The sequence below is a fragment of the Oncorhynchus clarkii genome, chromosome 10 (assembly GCF_045791955.1).
Source record: "Oncorhynchus clarkii lewisi isolate Uvic-CL-2024 chromosome 10, UVic_Ocla_1.0, whole genome shotgun sequence".
Lineage (NCBI taxonomy): Eukaryota > Metazoa > Chordata > Actinopteri > Salmoniformes > Salmonidae > Oncorhynchus > Oncorhynchus clarkii.
Window position 1 is genome coordinate 28075903 of NC_092156.1, and position 20860 is coordinate 28096762.

General features: G+C 42.4%; 2 protein-coding genes across 4 annotated transcripts in view; one reads left to right on the top strand and one right to left on the bottom strand.

Moving 5' to 3' along the window:
• Positions 1-15939, top strand: part of LOC139418225 (arginine--tRNA ligase, cytoplasmic-like) — a 38637-nt gene extending 22698 nt beyond the window's left edge. The window contains exons 10-16 of one of the 2 annotated variants that reach the window (XR_011635286.1): positions 320-498; positions 1046-1155; positions 1944-2049; positions 2959-5474; positions 5590-5911; positions 7546-8401; positions 15691-15939. Coding sequence is in view for 1 of the 2 variants with exons in the window: in XM_071167514.1 (XP_071023615.1) it covers positions 320-498; positions 1046-1155; positions 1944-2049; positions 2959-3131; positions 8154-8401; positions 15691-15800 (926 nt within the window). In the remaining variant the exon portion in view is untranslated. The remainder of the gene's footprint in view (positions 1-319; positions 499-1045; positions 1156-1943; positions 2050-2958; positions 5475-5589; positions 5912-7545; positions 8402-15690) is intronic. The other variant, XM_071167514.1, reaches the window with a different exon arrangement.
• A 2801-nt stretch (positions 15940-18740) lies between these two features.
• The window catches only part of LOC139419496 (rho GTPase-activating protein 7-like), an 81131-nt gene continuing 79011 nt past the window's right edge, over positions 18741-20860 (bottom strand). For both annotated transcript variants that reach the window (XM_071169451.1, XM_071169452.1), the window contains exon 14: positions 18741-19773. In XM_071169451.1, coding sequence (XP_071025552.1) covers positions 19677-19773 — 97 coding nt within the window. In that variant the 3' untranslated portion in view covers positions 18741-19676. The remainder of the gene's footprint in view (positions 19774-20860) is intronic.

Sequence of the window (20860 nt, forward strand, 5' to 3'; positions counted from 1 at the left end):
ACACGGATTCGAACCAAGGACTGTAGTGACGCCTCTTGCACTGAGATGCAGTGCCTTAGACCGCTGCTCCTCTCGGGAGCCCTAAAAGAGAATATGTATAGTCTACCTAAAATATATCCTGAGTCTTGCTAAACTATGTACAATTGCAGGAAATTAGCTTCTAAGCAACATTTTCCAAGGTCCCTCAAATTAAACTGGGAAAAAGGTTGGGGACTCCTGCTGTACTGTACAGTGTTTGCTGTAGTGTGTACGTGTCCAGAAGGGGGCACTGTTGACTCAGCAATTATTTTTCTTTCTTTCTCTCTTTCTCCCTCTCCAGGCCTGGTGGAGATGGACGAGGGACGTAAGATAGTGTTTGCCCCGGGCCAACAGATCCCCCTGACGGTGGTGAAGTCTGACGGGGGCTACACATACGACACTTCAGACCTGGCCGCCCTGCGCCAGCGGCTCTTTGACGAGAAGGCAGACATCATCATCTACGTGACGGACAGCGGCCAGGTGAGGAGGGGGTTGAGGGAGGCAGAGGAGAGTGCCTATATTATTGCCTGAGTACTGGTCTGTTTTTTTGCTGTCATGCCAAACATGTTTGGCTTTTACAATGACAGCATTGGAGTTGGCAAGAGTACAAACAGATCTGGGACCAGGCTAGCTCTGTTGTGCCTCTGAGGTCCTCGCTGTGAGACGCCACCGGTGTCACCTGCTGAAAAGGTAATCCTCTCAGGGTCAGTTGTCTGTGTCTTGGTTTCTCTGAGCCGGAGAGAGAAGTAAGATACTGTCAGAGACGGGCATGAGTAGAGGACTCCAGAGTACTGCCCTCTCATTGCAGTTCAACACCACAATGATTGGCTTGTCTGTGTGTTCACTCTCATTTTTAGGCTGTAAAATGTTCTACTGGAGTGGATTGTACATGTGAAGTCATTATGTTTACTTGCAATGTTTTGCAACCATCCTTTATTAGCCTGTCAAACTCGGTTTAAACATTTAACTGGTGCCCAATTCATGACTAGTTAATTATGCGTATGTGTGATTTTTTTTCTCACTACAGGGCACCCACTTCCAGGTGGTGTTTGCAGCGGCTCAGATGATTGGTTGGTACGACCCCAAGGTGACACGAGTGGAGCATGCTGGCTTTGGAGTGGTGCTGGGAGAGGATAAGTGAGTGTCTACAAATTACTGATTTTTTTTCCAGGGTCCTATTCATTAGCGCACAAAAACAAAAGTTTACAGAAAACTAAAATGAGTGCTTCTTATTGGACAAGTCAAATGAGCCCCTCCTGTTTTAGTACGTTTTCTTCCATTTGGTGTCTAATGAACGCGCTCCAGATTCACATACGCCAACAATCACGTGATGGCAACAGACACATGCCTAATTAAGCATTCATAGCGCTGTATACTGTGTTGGGCCATTCAAGAGACCACCGTCCCACCTGCTACGTCAGCCTATCATCATATTGAATTAGCACTCTTAGGTTTTATTTGTTCATTCATTTTCTCTATTGGCCCATTAGTCACACATCATCTAGTTTTGTGTATGACTACTAGGAGTCTCGTTACCGAGCAGACAATATCACCCAGTGCATTAATAAAGCATCAAACACAGTCAGAATGGGTTGTGTTGGTCGTAAGAGGTTGGAGGGGTGGTGAGAGGCGCAAGCTAAGTGGTGGTTTGTGGTTAGAGCCTGGTACTCCACTGTTGGGCTGAGAGGGAGCTGAAGCCCTGTTCAAACACTGTTCACTCAGTCAAATACTAGAAAGTGGAATAGCACACATCGTTTCTAATAATAATTAATTGAACATGATTTTACTCATTGAACATGATTGGATAGAGCGACGTAAGACCACCATTTTTTTCACAGATCCAGTTATGTGTGATATTAATGGTGAAGGAATGGAAGAGTTCCTGAAGTGTTGAGTGAGTATTGTCCTTCCGTCTGTCTCTTTAGGAAGAAGTTTAAGACTCGGTCTGGGGACACGGTGAGGCTGATGGACCTGCTGGACGAAGGCCTGAAGAGGTCCATGGACAAACTCAAGGAGAAAGACAGAGACAAGGTGAGATAGATGCTGCCTGTGTTTCCATCAATACTGTGTAGCCATTTGTTTCATCCTAGTACCCTCCTGATTCTATTAGTCAACTCTTCTTCAAGGCCTTAATAATCCAAATAAATCCTGCAGGACACACACACATTGTGAGTAGAGTGTAAAACACATCTCTACAGCCTGAACAATGTCTCTATCTAGTCTTTATGTTCCAAAGGCAGAAACGCACGCTGCTTCCACCTGGCATAGCTGTCTGCCTGCGTGCCAACTGCAGCCGCCTCTTCTTTTCTTTCAGTCTATGACGCAAGAGGAGGTGTTCTGAATCAGGGTTTCGCTAAGCCTATAATTGTCAAGGATATTGAAAGTTACACATGGTGCATTAAATTATGCAGAAAACTAAGTATGCGTATAATCGTCCTGCTCCCTGGGGCGTAATCAATTTAGCAAATGATGGTGGATGGGGCCAATTCAGATCTATTCTGAGATCTTTGTTTTGTTAGTGCAGTAAGTGTACCCCCACCCATGCCCTATGTAGTTGGTATCAGTGGCACCACGGGGCTGGCCACACGCCCAACCCTGCCACCTTCTCGTCCCAACCTCATTTAAAGACACCTGCCCGCACTGCTCAAAACACACTAATGCACACAAACCCTATACACACACATACTAAAGAACACATCCCCACTTTGTCCGTACCTAACAGGGTATTGGACTCGATGTGGATGTTGGAAGAATTAGACTGTGTCCAGTGCGGAATGTGGGGTTTAAGGCATGAATGACAGGTCAGACTCATAGCAGTACAGTATTTCAACCTGTCCCAGATGCGTTGTGACACACAGAAACAAGTTGTGATCTGTGTCAGATGCCCAGTGGACTAAACACATGCCTGATTGCCTGGAACTCTGATCATGTCTAACTCAGGTGCTGAGCACAGAGGAGCTGACCAAGGCCCAGCACTCGGTGGCATTCGGCTGCATCAAGTACGCCGACCTGTCCCACAACCGCATCAACGACTACGTGTTCTCCTTTGACAAGATGCTGGATGACCGGGGCAACACGGCCGCCTACCTGCTCTACGCCTTCACCCGCATCAGGTGATCCTTCGCTGGGCTGTAGGGAGCGGCAACCAGCCCCTCCCCTGGTTCTCTCTCTCCTCCCCTGAACGTACTACGGGCTCTGTGGCATTGCGCCCAGTCTGTCTCTATTGATCTGCACACAGAGAAGGAGGGGAAAGAGACGTTTTCCCCAGGATGGTTGATGGTAACACACTGAGTCAATAGAGCACCACAGGTGGCGGCAGACCCACACTTGGGGGGGGGTTATACACGTACACACTAGGGGAGTACTCGTTCACCAAACTCATGGTTCGGTACGTGTTGTGGTTTTGGAGTCATGGTTCGGTTTCGGTACAGTGGGAATATTAAATACCGACAGTTACTGTAGTTAATTACATTTTTAAATATAAAGACCCGTTCTGAAAGGACCCGAGCACAACAAGACCCGTGTCGTATTGACCTGGTTCGATCCAGACCCGATCTGATCCCAGGAAGGGAAGCAGAAGAAAAGTCCATTTGTAAGTTACTTTATTAACCAGAGCTGATAAAAAGCTCAAGGGAGGGAGCGGTGCCGCTCTAGCAGGCAGAGGGGCCTTGCGGTGTGTGTGCTGTGAGGGAGTGACACGGGCAAGGAGGGAGGGAGAGACGGTAACCAACCAAGCCGATTCGCACTAGTAGACTCATTTCTAGCTTGTCATAGCTAGATTATTTATCATCCATTATGATTACGACTGCAGCAAACCTAGAGAAGCTAGTTAGCTAAACTAGCTAGGCTAATTGAGGGTACATGCGGTTTCTCCCTGTCCTACAGTTACAAATAACAACACCTCCATTCAGACTATTAACTAGCAGCCTACCTGTTGGCTCTTGGTCTTTGTAGCATGTCCTCATTTAACCTATAAATTACATCATTTTAATTCCTCCTTCAGTTGATTATTCAACCTCCTAGCTTGATCAAATGGCTACCCGGGCTATTTGCATTGTGTGCCTCCCCCCAACCCTTATTTTACGCTGCTGCTGCTACTCTCTGTTTATCATATATGCATAGTCACTTTAACTATACATTCATGTACATACTAACTCAATTGGCCTGACCAACCAATGCTCCCGTATATTGGCTAAATGGGCTATCTGCATTGTGTCCCGCCACCCGCCACCCACCACCCGCCAACCCCTCTTTTACGCTACTGCTACTCTCTGTTTATCAAATATGCATAGTCACTTTAACCACATGTACATACTACCTCAATCAGCTTGACTAACCGGTGTCTGTATGTAGCCTTGCTACTGTTATTTTCAACTGTCTTTTTACTGTTTTTATTTCTTACCTTTTGTTCACCTAATACCTTTTTTGCACTGTTGGTTAGAGCCTGTAAGTAAGCATTTCACTGTCAGGTCTACTGTGGTTACACCTGTTGTAGTCGGCGCACGTGACAAAAAAACGTGGATTTGATTTGCCACACATGGCGGTTCTATGACTGTAGTGCTGCTCTGAGGATATGCGATTGACTGACAAAAACAAGCTACAGACATGCAGCACTCTCTAATGAAAAGTATCGGCAGCAGCATCATCCCTTTTTCTCTCTCAGAATCGGCTGCGAAGGGCTGCTTGAATTCAGAGCGGAGACTAAGCTGTTGTCTTTGCATTTCCATCTTGCTCCGGTGGTAGGAATACTGGCGTAAATATGCCAACATGATTGAGGTGTTGGCAGCTGCATATGCTATTCTCGTTTAGCAGTGGAGAAATACTGTTAACGTTTTGTCCACAACTGTCAATCGCCGTTGTAATCTACTGGAAAGCCAAAATGTTCCTGAACTGGAGATTTAAACGAAGGTGGAGGATCCCCCAATCCTGGTTTATCCACCCCACCACTCCCCATTTTACAGAACTACACAGAACAAAAATATAAACGCAGCATGTAAAGTGTTGGTCCCATGTTTCATGAACTGACATAAAAGATTCCAGACATTTTCCATCCGCACAAAAAGCTTATTTCTCTAGCATAGTGTGCATTTCTCATTTGACAAGATAATCCATCCACCTGACAGGTGTGGCATTTCAATAAGCAAATTAAACAGCATGATCATTACACAGGTGCACCTTATGCTGGTGACCATAAAAGGCCACTCTAAAATGTGCAGTTTTGTCTCTCAACACAGTGCCACAGATGTTTAAAGTTTTGAGGGACCATGCACTTGGCTTGCTGACTGCAGGAATGTCCACCAGAGCTGTTGCCAGATAATTGAATGATAATGTCTCTACCATAAGTCGCCTCCAACGTTGTTTTAGAGAATTTGGCAGGACGTCCAACTGCCCTCACAACCACAGACCACGCGTCGTATGGGCGAGTGGTTTGCGGATGTCAACATTGTGAAGAGCGTGCTCCATGGTGACGGTGGGGTTATGGTATGGGCAGACATAAGCTACGGACAACAAACTCAATTTCATTTTATCGATGGCAATTTGAATTCACAAAAATACCGCAACGATACTGAGGCCCATTGTTTGTTTTTTGTTTTTTTAAGTTATCTGTGACCAACATATGCATATCTGTATTCCCAGTCATCTGAAAATCATAGATTAGGGCCTAAATACACTTATTTCAATTAACTGATTTCCTCATATTAACTAACTCAGTAAAAGCTATGAAATTGTTGCATGTTGCATTTATATTTTTGTTCAGTATAGTTCCCCGCTGCGCCTCACAAAAGGATAGTTTGAAATGTGCCAGTTAAGATATACATTTTTATTACAACATGCGCATAGGCTGTAGTTGTTTTTATCAGAATAGCATACATTGCTCAGATCGGTAAGTACAGTGCCTTGCGAAAGTATTCGTCCCCCTTGAACTTTGCGACCTTTTGCCACATTTCAGGCTTCAAACATTAAGATATAAAACTGTATTTTTTTGTGAAGAATCAACAAGAAGTGGGACACAATCATGAAGTGGAACGACATTTATTGGACATTTCAAACTTTTTTAACAAATCAAAAACTGAAAAATTGGGCGTGCAAAATTATTCAGACCCTTTACTTTCAGTGCAGCAAACTCTCTCCAGAAGTTCAGTGAGGATCTCTGAATGATCCAATGTTGACCTAAATGACTAATGATGATAAATACAATCCACCTGTGTGTAATCAAGTCTCCGTATAAATGCACCTGCACTGTGATAGTCTCAGAGGTCCGTTAAAAGCGCAGAGAGCATCATGAAGAACAAGGAACACACCAGGCAGGTCCGAGATACTGTTGTGAAGAAGTTTAAAGCCGGATTTGGATACAAAAAGATTTCCCAAGCTTTAAACATCTCAAGGAGCACTGTGCAAGCGATAATATTGAAATGGAAGGAGTATCAGACCACTGCAAATCTACCAAGACCTGGCCGTCCCTCTAAACTTTCAGCTCATACAAGGAGAAGACTGATCAGAGATGCAGCCAAGAGGCCCATGATCACTCTGGATGAACTGCAGAGATCTACAGCTGAGGTGGGAGACTCTGTCCATAGGACAACAATCAGTCGTATATTGCACAAATCTGGCCTTTATGGAAGAGTGGCAAGAAGAAAGCCATTTCTTAAAGATATCCATAAAAAGTGTTGTTTAAAGTTTGCCACAAGCCACCTGGGAGACACACCAAACATGTGGAAGAAGGTGCTCTGGTCAGATGAAACCAAAATTGAACATTTTGGCAACAATGCAAAACGTTATGTTTGGCGTAAAAGCAACACAGCTCATCACCATGAACACACCATCCCCACTGTCAAACATGGTGGTGGCAGCATCATGGTTTGGGCCTGCTTTTCTTCAGCAGGGACAGGGAAGATGGTTAAAATTGATGGGAAGATGGATGGAGCCAAATACAGGACCATTCTGGAAGAAAACCTGATGGAGTCTGCAAAAGACCTGAGACTGGGACGGAGATTTGTCTTCCAACAAGACAATGATCCAAAACATAAAGCAAAATCTACAATGGAATGGTTCAAAAATAAACATATCCAGGTGTTAGAATGGCCAAGTCAAAGTCCAGACCTGAATCCAATCGAGAATCTGTGGAAAGAACTGAAAACTGCTGTTCACAAATGCTCTGCATCCAACCTCACTGAGCTCGAGCTGTTTTGCAAGGAGGAATGGGAAAAAATGTCAGTCTCTCGATGTGCAGAACTGATAGAGACATACCCCAAGCGACCTACAGCTGTAATCGCAGCAAAAGGTGGCGCTGCAAAGTATTAACTTAAGGGGGCTGAATAATTTTGCACGCCCAATTTTTCAGTTTTTGATTTGTTAAAAAGGTTTGAAATATCCAATAAATGTCGTTCCACTTCATGATTGTGTCCCACTTTATTGTTGATTCTTCACAAAAAAAATACAGTTTTATATCTTTATGTTTGAAGCCTGAAATGTGGCAAAAGGTCGCAAAGTTCAAGGGGGCCGAATACTTTCGCAAGGCACTGTAAGCGTTTCACTGTTAGTCCACACGAAGCATGTGAGAAATACAAGTTGATTTGATTTACTCAAGGCGATGGCATACAACACAGCGTAGGCTTAAGCCTATAGGCCTAGTGTATATTTATGTATTCATTCAGGTTCACAAAGAGGACCGAACTGAGGTCCCCGAACCGAGGTCCCCGTGTACTGTTGTTACATCCCTAGTACGCACACACCTTGCTAATTTAGTTAATTACCAGTTGATTTTTTTTATTTATTATTTTTGCTTGAATTAGCATTGTGTTTGAAACCTCGGGATGTTTGAAACCCCAGGATGCTGCTCATCTTGTAAATCTGTGCTTGTAGATTTAGAATGCACAAAGTCTCTTTTGATAGCCATTGATGCTCCAACCAACTGTGCTGTCTGGACCAGCAGCATCACCTGTGATTATCTTGTCCATTGTGGTCCCGCCTAACAAGTGTTGTTATTATCATGTATTTATATGATAACTGCATAGGCAGGCTATCACAATATACAGTATGCACACCTTATAAAATGAAGAGAAAAAACCCTATTGTCTGACGTTAATATCCTACTCAGCTTAATATCCCTTCCCCTCCTGTATCTATATCTGAAGGTCCATAGCCCGGCTGGCTAACATCGACGAGGTTGCGCTCCGTAAAGCAGCAGAGACCACGGATGTGCTCCTGCAGCACGACAAGGAGTGGAAGCTGGGCAAGTGTCTCATTCGCTTCCCTGAGATCCTGCAGAAGATCCTGGATGACCTCCTGCTCCACACGCTGTGTGACTACCTGTACGAGCTGGCCACCACCTTCACAGAATTCTACGACAGCTGCTACTGCATCGAGAAGGACCGCCAGACCGGTAGGGAAAAGACCCCGGGGTGGTAGATAATGACAGTTGTCCATCTTTATATCAGTCTATTTGTCTGTCTCAATTAATCTATTCATCCATCCATCCAATGATCCATACTAAATGCTGGTTCTATATCTTTACTGGTTCTAAATCTGAGATATTTCTTGGCTTTGCCAGTTGGTAATTGCTTTCATGCACTGCCCCAGACTTCTGCTATTCTCACATAATCCTAAATAGCCCACTGAGAGGGACAATCACAAACATCAGTCAGAGGGGTGGTGTCAGAGAGCAAGCATTGTTGTTAACCGATCCACTAGCATCTGTTAGCATTTACCCTACTGTGGGCCACATCGCTAATGCTAAGTCCTATTACCCAGGGTTTAGTAGATCAAAGTGTATTAGTTTAACATGCTGCTCTCAAGTTAGCGCCCAGGCTAGCCCTCCTCGCCACCAAACTGAATTCTAGGCCACATTAGCCAAAGCATCACATTAAGTGCTTAAAGTGAATTATAGAACTATACAATTCTGAATTGATCCACGATTTCCCATAACTGTTGTAAATGATCCCATGCAGCCGCGTAATTACTATTTACAGTAGTATTTTTACCCTTTACCTTGTACCCATATCCCGGCTGAAAATGGCAGATTTGAGCACTGATAAGCGCCTAAATTGGAGTGCAGTGGCTGTACAGTAACATTATATAAATGACGTCATAGCTCAGGGTCTCTGCTTCACAGCTCTGTATCTGACAGCTGTTCTGAACTTGAGCACCGCATGCAACAAGAAGTTGCCCCCATCCTCCCGCTAATTGGGCAACTTTAGCATATTGTTTTTCTGAGTGAGGGAAATGCTGTACATTAACAGGAAAGAGGAGTCATACAAGCAAGCCAAACATCCTTAAGTCCAAATGTGCACTTCACAACTCCATATTATAAAACTCATGTCATATACAGTGTCAGTGTTCATGATCACTGTTTGATGTGCAGTTACAAAATGACATGGTGTCATACCTTAGGCTCATTCTGTTCAGAACAACCTATGTTTGTCAATTGTGAAGAAAATTCACAGCGGAAACACGCACCTGAATGCACTCATGACTAGGGTTGCAAAGGAAGGGTATATACTAGAAACTTTCAAAGTTGACCAGTAATCTTCCAGAAATTATGTATCTTTCAAGGATTTAGTGGCCTTTTGGGGCACTTCAGATTATCACAGGTGTCTGTAATTATCCCTGGCCCTCTGTGTGGCCTTATTACATGTAACATATATAAAATAATAAAATAAAATAATTTGAGTATAGAATGACATAGCTTTAAACCTGATCCTAAATATAAAAATTCAACTTAGTGAATACCATTGGTATTTTATGAGGGTTTCAGCATGACATATCCATATACATTTTTATACTTATTTTAATATATATATATATATATAAAAGTGTGTACACCTACTCATCCAGGGTTTATCTTGATTTGTTCTAGAATAATAGTGAAGACAACTGAACTATGAAATAACACATGGAGTCATGTAGTAACCAAAAAAAGAGTTAAACAAATGAAAATATATTTGAAATTCTTCAAGGTAGCCACCCTTTGCCTTGATGACAGCTTTGCACACGCTTGGCATTCTCTCAACCAGCTTCATGAGGTAGTCACCTGGAAGGCATTTCAATTAACAGGTGTGCCTTGTTAAAATTTAAGTTGTGGAATTTCTTTCCTTAATGCGTTTCAGCCAATGAGTTGTGTTTTGATTTCCCTTACTCCCAGTGAAGGGAAATCATCACGCTACAGCATAAAATTACATTCTGGATGATGCTGTTCTTCCAACTTTGTGGCAACAGTTTGGGGAAAGTCCTTTCCCGTTTGAAATGACAATGCCCCCGTGCCTAAAAACTAGGTCCGTACAGAAAAGGATTGTCTCGATCGGTATGGAAGAACTTGACTGGCCTACACAGAGCCCTGACCTTAATCCCATCGAACACCTTTGGGATGAATTGGAACGCCAGCTGCAAGCCAGGCCTAATTGGCCAACATAATTGTCCGACCTCACTAATGTTCTTGTGGCTAAATGGAAGTCCCAGCAGCAATGTTCCAACATCTAGTGGAAAGCCTTCCCAGAAGACTGGAGGCTGTTGTAGCAGCAAAGGGGGGACCAACTCCATATGAATGCCCATTTTGGAATGAGATGATCAGGTGTCCACAAACTGTTGGTCATGTACAGTCGTGGCCAAACGTTTTGAGAATGACACAAATATTAATTTTCACAAAGTCTGCTGCCTCATCGTCTTTAGATATTTTTTGTCAATGTTACTATGGAATACTGAAGCATATTTACAAGCATTTCATAAGTGTCAAAGGCTTTTGACAATTACATGAAGTTGATGCAAAGAGTCAACATTTGCACTGTTGACCCTTTTTCAAGACGTGCAATCTGCCCTGGCATGCTGTCAATTAACTTCTGGGCCACATCCTAACGGATGGCAGCCTATTCTTGCATAATTAATTCTTGGAGTGTGTCAGAATTTGTGTGTTTTTGTTTGTCCACCCGCCTCTTGAGGATTGAGGACAAGTTCTCAATGGGATTAAGGTCTGGGGAGTTTCCTGGCCATGGCCCCAAAACATTGATGTTTTGTTCCCCAAGCCACTTAGTTATCACTTTTGCCTTATGGCAAGGTGCTCCTTCATGCTGGAAAAGGCATTGTTCATCACCAAACTGTTCCTGGATGGTTGGGAGAAGTTGCTCTCAGAGGATGTGTTGGTACCATTCTTTCTTTATTCATAGCTGTGTTCATTTAGCAAATTGTGAGTGAGTCCACTCCCTTGGCTGAGAAGCAACCCCACACATGAATGGTCTCAGGATGCTTTACTGTTGGCATGACACAGGACTGATGGTAGCGCTCACCTTGTCTTCTCCAAACAAGCTTTTTTCCGGATGCCCCAAACAATCGGAAAGGGGATTCATCAGAGAAAATGACTTTACCCCAGTCCTCAGCAGTCCAATCCCTGTACCTTTTGCAGAATATCAGTCAGTCCCTGATGTTTTCCTGGAGAGAAGTGGCTTCTTTGCCGCCCTTCTTGACACCAGGCCATCCTCCAAAAGTCTTTGCCTCATTGTGCGTGCAGATGCACTGTACTGGTGGTGCCCCGATCCCGCAGCTGAATAAACTTTAGGAGACTGTCCTGGCGCTTGCTGAACATTCTTGGGTGCCCTGAAGCCTTCTTCACAATTGAACCGCTCTCCTTGAAGTTCTTGATGATCCGATAAATGGTTGATTTAGGTGCAATCTTCCTGGCAGCAATATCCTTGCCTGTGAAGCCCTTTTTGTGCAAAGCAATGATGACGGCACGTGTTTCCTTGCAGGTAACCATGGTTGACAGTTGAAGAACAATGATTCCAAGCACCGCCCTCCTTTTGAAGCTTCCAGCCTGTTATTCAAACTCAATCAGCATGACAGAGTGATCTCCAGCCTTGTCCTCGTCAACACTCACACCTATGTTAACGAGAGAATCACTGACATGTCAGCTGGGCCTTTTGTGGCAGGGCTGAAATGCAGTGGAAATGTTTTTCGGGGATTCATTTGCATGGCAAAGAGGAACTTTGCAATTCATCTGATCAGTCTTCATAACATTCTGGAGTATATGCAAATTGCCATCATACAAACTGAGGCAGCAGACTTTGTGAAAATTAATATTTGTGTTATTCTCAACTTTTGGCCATGACTGTAGTATATTTGTTGTCAAACTGGTGGCAGTTGTGAAAAGTCAATATTTGGAAGAGTTGTAGAGTTAATTGAACATAATTACACTGTTGATTAGATGCTTTTTGTCATTAATTTGGCCATTTTCTCTAGAACCATATGGTCTAGAACAGGGATGGGCAATTGGTGGTCTCTGTCAGGGTCTCAACTTACTGTTGCAAGTTAGAATAGGATAATACACATGGTGCAGTTTTTCTCAGTCACTGATAGTCACTCAGTTAGCTCATGTCAGCTAAAATGTTTAAGATTGGTAAATTTGTCTAGTGGCCAGCTATCTAAACATATTAATCATGGTCGAATTACCAGCTTGGGTGCCTCCATTGATTTGGTTAATCTGTCACACTCTCCCTATGGAAAAATGTGACATTTGCATGACATTTGTTAAATCTTCTCTCTGCCCCATGGCAAAATGTGTAGAATTGCAGCAAATTTCCTTTAAAACAGCAACAGATTTTCAGATTTTTATGGCCCCCAACCCCATCAAATTGTACACAGCTATAATAAATGAATAATATATAAGAATACACTTTTTTAATGTATTGAAGTATAAATTACCAAAGTTACGATAGATTGCCGTAGATTTTCTTTTAATTGCCAAAATTTGTGAATATTCCACTAACTTTGGTAAATTACTGATAGCTTTGCAACCCAACTCATGCCTCCTTTTCTATTCGCACCAAAATTAAAATGTATTTAATTGCTTTGTGAAAGCCTAACACTGTAATTTCGTATTTTATAATTTAGCTTGTCATGTAGGCAATAGAACAAGCTTTCAAATTATGCCAACCTGACCCAGATTGAGATAAAAAAAATAATAATTAAAAAGCAGTTTTTGGATTGTGTAAACAACAATCGTAATTGTGATTGCAGGGTTGTGTTCCAAACAAATAGTATGCTTGCTCTAGTTCCTCAGCGGCACAGCTTGGAGAGCTAAAAAATGAAAAGGCACCTTATAGTTGAAGACTCTTTGATTCATAAAAGCGCATTGAAATTACTTATGAACTGTGTACACTTCATAGTGGTGTGTGTGGCCACTTGGAGACACTAGTTAGTCATTTCACTCAAACCCTTGTCATTTTTTTTCCTTACTGTATGTTGCACCTACTCCACATTTTACAGGAATATTCTTATGATACTGAATATATCCAGAGTATTTTTCAGATTTTTGGGGCAGCAAAAAGTACAGTAAATGTAAAATGCACAAAATCAAAAGTGATGTTTGGATTCAGTCTTGTCAGGTGAACTGTTGTCCTCAATTTTGTTTGAATAATTTTCCTATAATATCCGAACTCAAATCAAATTGTATTTGTCACATTTGCCGAATACAACAGGTGTCGACCTTACCGTGAAATGCTTTCGTACAAGCTCTTAAATTAACCAACAATGCAGTTTTTTAAGAAAATGGAAAATAATAATCTGTTCCCTTTTACTTGCTACCATGTTTATGAATTTCATATTTCTTCCCTTAGAAACATTTCAATTTAGCCCAATCCATATAGACCAATTCACACGAGTGTAAAGTTAACCTTTTCCGTTTAACATTCTCTTTTGTTATGAATATGGCAGCTTGTTTTCCACCCTTCAGTAAGTAAGTTCCAGTTCAATGAAGGGCATTTGGGTTTTAGCCATACAAATAGTCTATGGGTGGTTCTCAATAACATCATATACAGTGGGGCAAAAAAGTATTTAGTCAGCTACCAATTGTGCAAGTTCTCCCACTTAAGATGAGAGGCCTGTAATTTTCATCATAGGTACACTTCGTGGGGGACGACATGTTTACTGTTGCCTTGTTTGTTAGTGTAAATTAATTTGGAAATGGTATTATTTGTCAATTACAATGACGTCCATGTCCTTAATGTCCCGTCTGTGTAATTTGCCCTCTCCCCCTCATTACTATCTTAATTACGGGTTTAGCAGCGAAGCTGGTGAAACCATATTGCTTTTGTTGGCATTCATTATTATTATACCGGGTTCTTCCCCCAAGGAAAATAACATGCAAATTCCCATGATATGGTAAGGCCTAGGACGGCCCAACTTGGCAGGATGGTAAAATCCCATGGGCTACACCCTCTCATGCATTATTATGCCAATGGTGGCGCTATAAGAAGTGATTGAAAATGCCAGCTTTGAAAGCTCACGCGCTTCACCCCGTTTGAGCTGGAGTCCTGAAATGTAGTATGTAGATCTCTCTGCTCACAAGGAACACATTTACCTCAAGGACCCATAAAGTCCGTCATGATGGATTTTCTGCCATTTGGAATTTTGTGAAAAAGGCTTAAAACGTTGCTACTCTAGCACAAATGACCGATCTGCACAAAACTTGATATCTGGCATCTAAGGACCAAGGTGTCTCAAAGTATTTTTTTTCCAGGCTAGTATGTCAAACAACATGGCCTCTACTTACCAATAAACATTCAAATGGGCGTGGTCTCGCACATAAATGCCTATAAATCAGTCATGGATATTTGTAGTGTAATTAAACTTGGTACATGTGGCAAACACTGTCAAGATTCAGCATAACTGGGGCCTCGCGAGTGGCGCAGCGGTCTAAGGGACTGCATCGCAGTGAAACCCATGAGGCACAATTGGCCCAGCGTCGTCCGGGTCAGTGGAGGGTTTGGCCTGCCGGGATGTCCTCGTCCCACAAATTGGTGCGGCTGGCTTCCGGGTTAAGCGAGCAGTGTGTTAAGAAGCAGTGCGGCATGGCAGGGTTGTTTTGGAGGATGCATGGCTCTCGACCTTCACCTCTCCCGAGTCCGTACGCGAGTTGCAGCGATGGGTCAACACTCTAAACACCAATTGGATATCACGAAAAAGAGGTAAAAAAAACAACAAACAAGCACTTTTTATATTGACCACACGGTGGCACTATAACGGGCACATTTTGATATCTCTTGATCTGTTTGACACAGTGATGAAATTCGGAACACATGCTCAAGGTTATGAGTCTAGCTAACCTGTAAAGTATGGTTCAGTTTGGCCACATTGTGGTGCTGTTGTACAGGGAAAAACCATTCATGCAAAAGCTCATTGTCTCATAGCGGCCATATTATTTCAGTTGGCATCTTGGAAAATAGTGCGTTTTTTAAGATGTGCATCCATAGATGTTATATTCCAAATATGTTGTCTATCAGTCCAGCAATTCTGGAGAAGAAGACGTTTAATTAAAGAAGTCAACATCATTGAAACGGGTCCAAAATGCATCAAAAGCTTGATTTTGAGTTCTGAAGTGTGGTAAACAGTAAAAGTGTGGTAAACAGTAAAGAAGTAGGTCATCCCAGGGCAATGTGTCCAATTTGTCCTGGCACAATGGGCACACAGCTGAACTCCGTCAACACTGCTTGCAGCTTTAATTTCTATTGGATCTTCTCATCATGTAGCAATATGCCCCATGGATCGTTGAGTTGTGAATATTGCATAGCATCACGTCTATTTAGTGACTGTTCTGTTATTAAGCAATGTTATGTGATTTTAGTGGAATTTGATTGGATGAAATAACCTAAGATCTATGTGTTTACCCATCTCTCACTCACTCAACAGGTGAGGTGGTGAAAGTGAACATGTGGAGAATGCTCCTGTGTGACGCCACTGCCGCCATCATGGCTAAAGGCTTCGACATCCTGGGCATCAACCCGGTCTCCAGGATGTGACTTCAGTGACATCACCATGCCGTCCTCCCAACTCCTCAGACTACAAGAGGGGGGGGGGGACTCTTCAACCCATTAATGTCACCTGGGATTTTACTGTATACCAAATAAAAAATACTGCTTGTAAAAAGTTTTTAAAAAATGCTCTGGCAACATGCTCATCTTTCTCCATATAAATGTCAGAATACCAAGAGATTGAGGAATGGCTGGAGAGGCTGCCAAAACAGCAATACTGACCTGGGCTACAGCTCAATCATTGCACATGGGGTCCAAGATGGCGGTGTTACATTTTATCTTGGTTTATTGTAGTAAACCAATAAACACTATTTCAGATGAAATACAAGAGAAACATCCAGCACACTGTAGATCGCAAAGAGAAATTTCCAAAAAAGGAAGCTTAAGTAGCTATACGTATCCATTCGTTCTTGAAGCGTGTCGCTTAAATAGAGCACATTATTTTGACTATTTGAGTATCATTTTTGGGACGTTTGCCTTTGAAGTTGACAGAAGGTTTTCTGTCGTCTTAGTCCAGCTATCCCATCTGTCATCCAAGTCTATATATTTGAAACCCAGGCACCTGTGTTATTGGTCACTTGAGGACAGAGAGACAGAAGTGAAGACTCTTGCTTTTCCTGAAAAATATTGTGAATCAGTGGTGTCTGAATCTTATTTTTCATACTTTTCAATCCACTTTCATGTCAATACTCAATGCTATATATTTTTGTTAGACTCCATCATTTTCATACAGTGGAGATTTAAATGCCTGATTCACACTACATGGCTGACCCAAACCATACTGTTGGCTCTATTTTATTTTCACATTGTACTTTTCAGCATGGTTCCAACAATAATGGTGTATCCATAACCAGGCCAGCCCAGTACAGCTTGGCTTGGCTAGGCTCAGTTTTTCCTATGGTGTTTATCCAGCAACAGAGACTTGGGGACAACCGTTGTTCCCCCCGGTGACAGTGGTAGTAGCTCCTCACCTTGGTTATTTCCATACATGCCAAGGTTAAATGAACACCAGTGATGTGAATGCCTTGTCCCATCCTGATAATCAGCTGTGTGAGTAATGGAATAGATTAGGCCAGCTAAATGGACCATTGCATGTTATTGACTCATTTCACAGGTAGCCGTGGACCCACAGGTGTCGATTACACCAGACTGGAGTTCTAAATTACACATGATAACAAGGGGAAGGAGAAAGAGCAAGGAGACTGATTGGTTTGTCTTTCGATGCCAAATAGCCCATGCTGTTATGGTTGGAGCTACATTGTAAAATACCATATTTTCTGTGCAGGTTCGATTAACAAGGTGCATCTAAGACTTCGCACAGCTCGTGCCTTAACTGGCTTTACATAGTTGGTACTTTCAGATCCATTGGAGCATAGGGTGTCCACCATGGCTTTCCACTTCACTCATTACTGTGTGAGGACTTTTATCCCATGCCAGGGTTTCGTTGAGTTTGACACAGCATGTGGTTGCATTAGACTTGCGGCCTTCAACTATACTCATTAGCCTCTCAAATGAAGTTGGACTAGCCTGAATGACCCCAAAACCAACATTGTTTTCTCTGTCTCTTTCAACTAAGTGTTCTGTGTTAGCAGGCTCACTAAATTAGAGAACAAACTCTTTATAGATGATAAATTATAGATCTCACTCTCTGAGGCAGCCCTCAAGACTTTAATTGTAAGGCTGTGTATGCCCATGGGAAAGTTATGCACTGTTGTAGATGGACTTATGCTGTAAAGGATGCCGCGAGGTGAGCAATATAATATTGTTCCAAACTCGAGTTGAGCTCATAAACTGCCAAGAGGAAGTCTCTGTGTATGATCCATCACCAGAACGTATTAAATATCCATACACTTTATTTGTATTCATCTTTTATCATTTCACTGCATGACTTTATAGACGCTCCTCAAAGTGATTCCCAGTGCCTTTATTAAAAATGTATGTCTTCCACAAAATGGGTACTTTGGTGTGCAGGTCCCTGGTTGAAGGACAATATGCTAAAGGAGTTTTGACAGAGGCTTCAGGAGGAAAATGGTTTGCCATGTTGTTTTGGCACCAAGCTTCAATAGCACGTGCATTAACAATAGGAATATAGATCCCTCAGCAGTAGTCTATGGTTCCATCTTATTCTGCCCCTCTGGGTCAGCCAGCCAGGTGACTTCACTGCACAAAATTAATGTGTTTTTCCTCAAGTGTCTACTTCAATTTCCATGGACTGTAGTCACATCCCAGTCTTTCGTGCTATACTACTAGGTTACCAAGTGTTAGGTGGTGAGAGGAGAGGTTAGGCGTCAAGGATCTGTTGAGTAATATTTCTGGCCTGATTCCATCATGACCTCTTCTGACCCTTGAGTTAGTCATCAAGTTGTCAAGACACTTCCTGATTGCGCAACCTTATGGAATGGATTTACCTGAACCCAATCTGAAATCTTCGCCAGTCATTAGCGCTGTTATATGCTATACGTTGCTGTTATTCAAGACTGTCATAGGAATTCCAACAGTCATCTTTTATATCCAGCCTGATTTCCTAACCATGTGAGGTATTTTTACTTCCCATTCTCATGCAGTTATTCAGCATATTCCTGATATTAGGCCAATGCCTCAGTACTAAGTGTTTTAAAGTGGATTGAATTATGTGATCTTGGAGATGACTCTACGATATGCAAATGAAAATTATGCAAATATGACACGAGTGGGCAGTTTGACAGCATAAATTATTTCCTAAGTGTATTGTAACAGGGAGAGAGAATGTTTGTCTTTGGAAATGAACATCATAAGCCCAGACCTGTAAATCTTCTCTGATGGAAGCAGTGTGACACATCTTCCTCTGGCTGTTCTCTATTTCAGGGTCTTCAGAGGGAACAATCAGTGTGACTGGCTGGGATTCAAGCAGGCCATCATCACGACACACACACAAAAGTGAGAAGGCTATAGAGAAATCAACATTTTAATCAGTTGTCATTATTGATGTATCATTTCAATTCAGCACACTAATTACAAAAAAGGTACGCTGCAGTTTTTTTCATCTTGAAAAACAATATTAAAATAAATCTCTTAGTATTGCTAAATACATTTTGTTTAATAATTTTAAGAAATAAAAGCCATTTAATAATAAATTGAATAAGATAAAGCACACTTATGAATATGTACATGTATAAACATACTGTTATACATTTGTAAGTTTACAACATTAGACACTTTTAAAACCAGAGCAACACTGAAGTGTCAAGTCAAATACACACATACAAGTAAAATTAAGTAAAATTATTTTGACAGTAAAATAATTTACAGAGTACAGTTTTGAGGACCGCAACCTGCCTCACTGGATATCTGTCACAATGGCACATGTACAAGAGAATCTCCTCAGTTCTCAACTGCAAGACAAGGCTTTCCTAAATCCTTGACTTTGCCCTGCTTGAAAGTGTGACCAACCGAGGGTTTTATCGCCAAAAAGGTATATTTTCTACTGAACTGTCACACGAGGCCCTGTTCTAACTCTCTGCCGGAGGCCCCCCTGCCATGCATTAGGCCTGAAACAGTCACTTAAATGGGATGAGACATTTCATTACGGTGACAGGCTCCCGAGTCACTCTTGATAACGCAAAGCTCCGCCGCCTCCGCCTGAACACTTCATCAGACGACCCCTGCTGTGAGTCCGCTTCTGGAATTCACATCAGGTCTCGGGTTTAAGACAACTTCTCAGCCCCCCCCCCCCCCCTCTTGCCTTCTACTCCCTCTTTCATTTCCTCTGCTACAGCTGTATGCCTGGAGGCTTCTGTCTATCTGTTTGTGTTGTTCTCCTCTCTCCTCCTCTTTTGGCTCGACAAGGCCTGGGCTCTGTCTCGGGACTATGACTCAGATCTTGTTCTATCTATGGTCAGGTCTGAAGGAGTCCCTGATAGCCAGCAGGTTGGAAGCCAGTAGGTGTCCACTCACTCTGTTGTGCCACTCCTGGGACCGGCCCCTGGAAACCACACAGGAAAAGGAAGTTAGTACACAGGAAGCATCACCAGGGTTCAGATGAGACAGTCGGAGAAACACAAGGGCCACATGTCAGGCAGACTACACTGAAGTTGCCTGCCAGACCAAACCATATCAGTCAGTCTGCAGGTTTCCATCGACCAACGTTTATTCTACAAAAGCAATGTCGCAAATTATTGCAACATGTGTAATGGAAACCGCAGATAGGATACATTTGACATTTTTGTCATTTAGCAGACGTTCTTATACTTAAGTGCCTTGCTTGAGCACATCGACAGATTTTTCACCTAGTCGGCTCGGGGATTGGAAACAGCGACCTGGTTACTGGCCCAACGCTTTTAACCACTAGAAATGTTCTAAAGATGGACAACATTTTTATCTATTCAACGGGTGTATTTTTTCTTTAGTCTAACTTTTTTTATTTTATTATTAAACGATAATGGAAACTTTTTCAAATAAATTATGATAGTTTATAGTACCTTCAAAATTATTCAACAAACTACTATTAACTATAAAGCTCCACTCCACATGTCATTCTGAAGATCTACTGCTTGCTAAATATACACTGCTCAAAAAAATAAAGGGAACACTAAAATAACACATCCTAGATCTGAATGAATGAAATATTCTTATTAAATACTTTTTTCTTTACATAGTTGAATGTGCTGACAACAAAATCACACAAAAATTATCAATGGAAATCAAATTTATCAACCCTTGGAGATCTGGATTTGGAGTCACACTCAAAATTAAAGTGGAAAACCACACTACAGGCTGATCCAACTTTGATGTAATGTCCTTAAAACAAGTCAAAATGAGGCTCAGTAGTGTGTGTGGCCTCCACGTGCCTGTATGACCTCCCTACAATGCCTGGGCATGCTCCTGATGAGGTGGCGGATGGTCTCCTGAGGGATCTCCTCCCAGACTTGGACTAAAGCATCCGCCAACTCCTGGACAGTCTGTGGTGCAACGTGGCGTTGGTGGATGGAGCGAGACATGATGTCCCAGATGTGCTCAATTGGATTCAGGTCTGGAGAATGGGCAGGCCAGTCCATAGCATCAATGCCTTC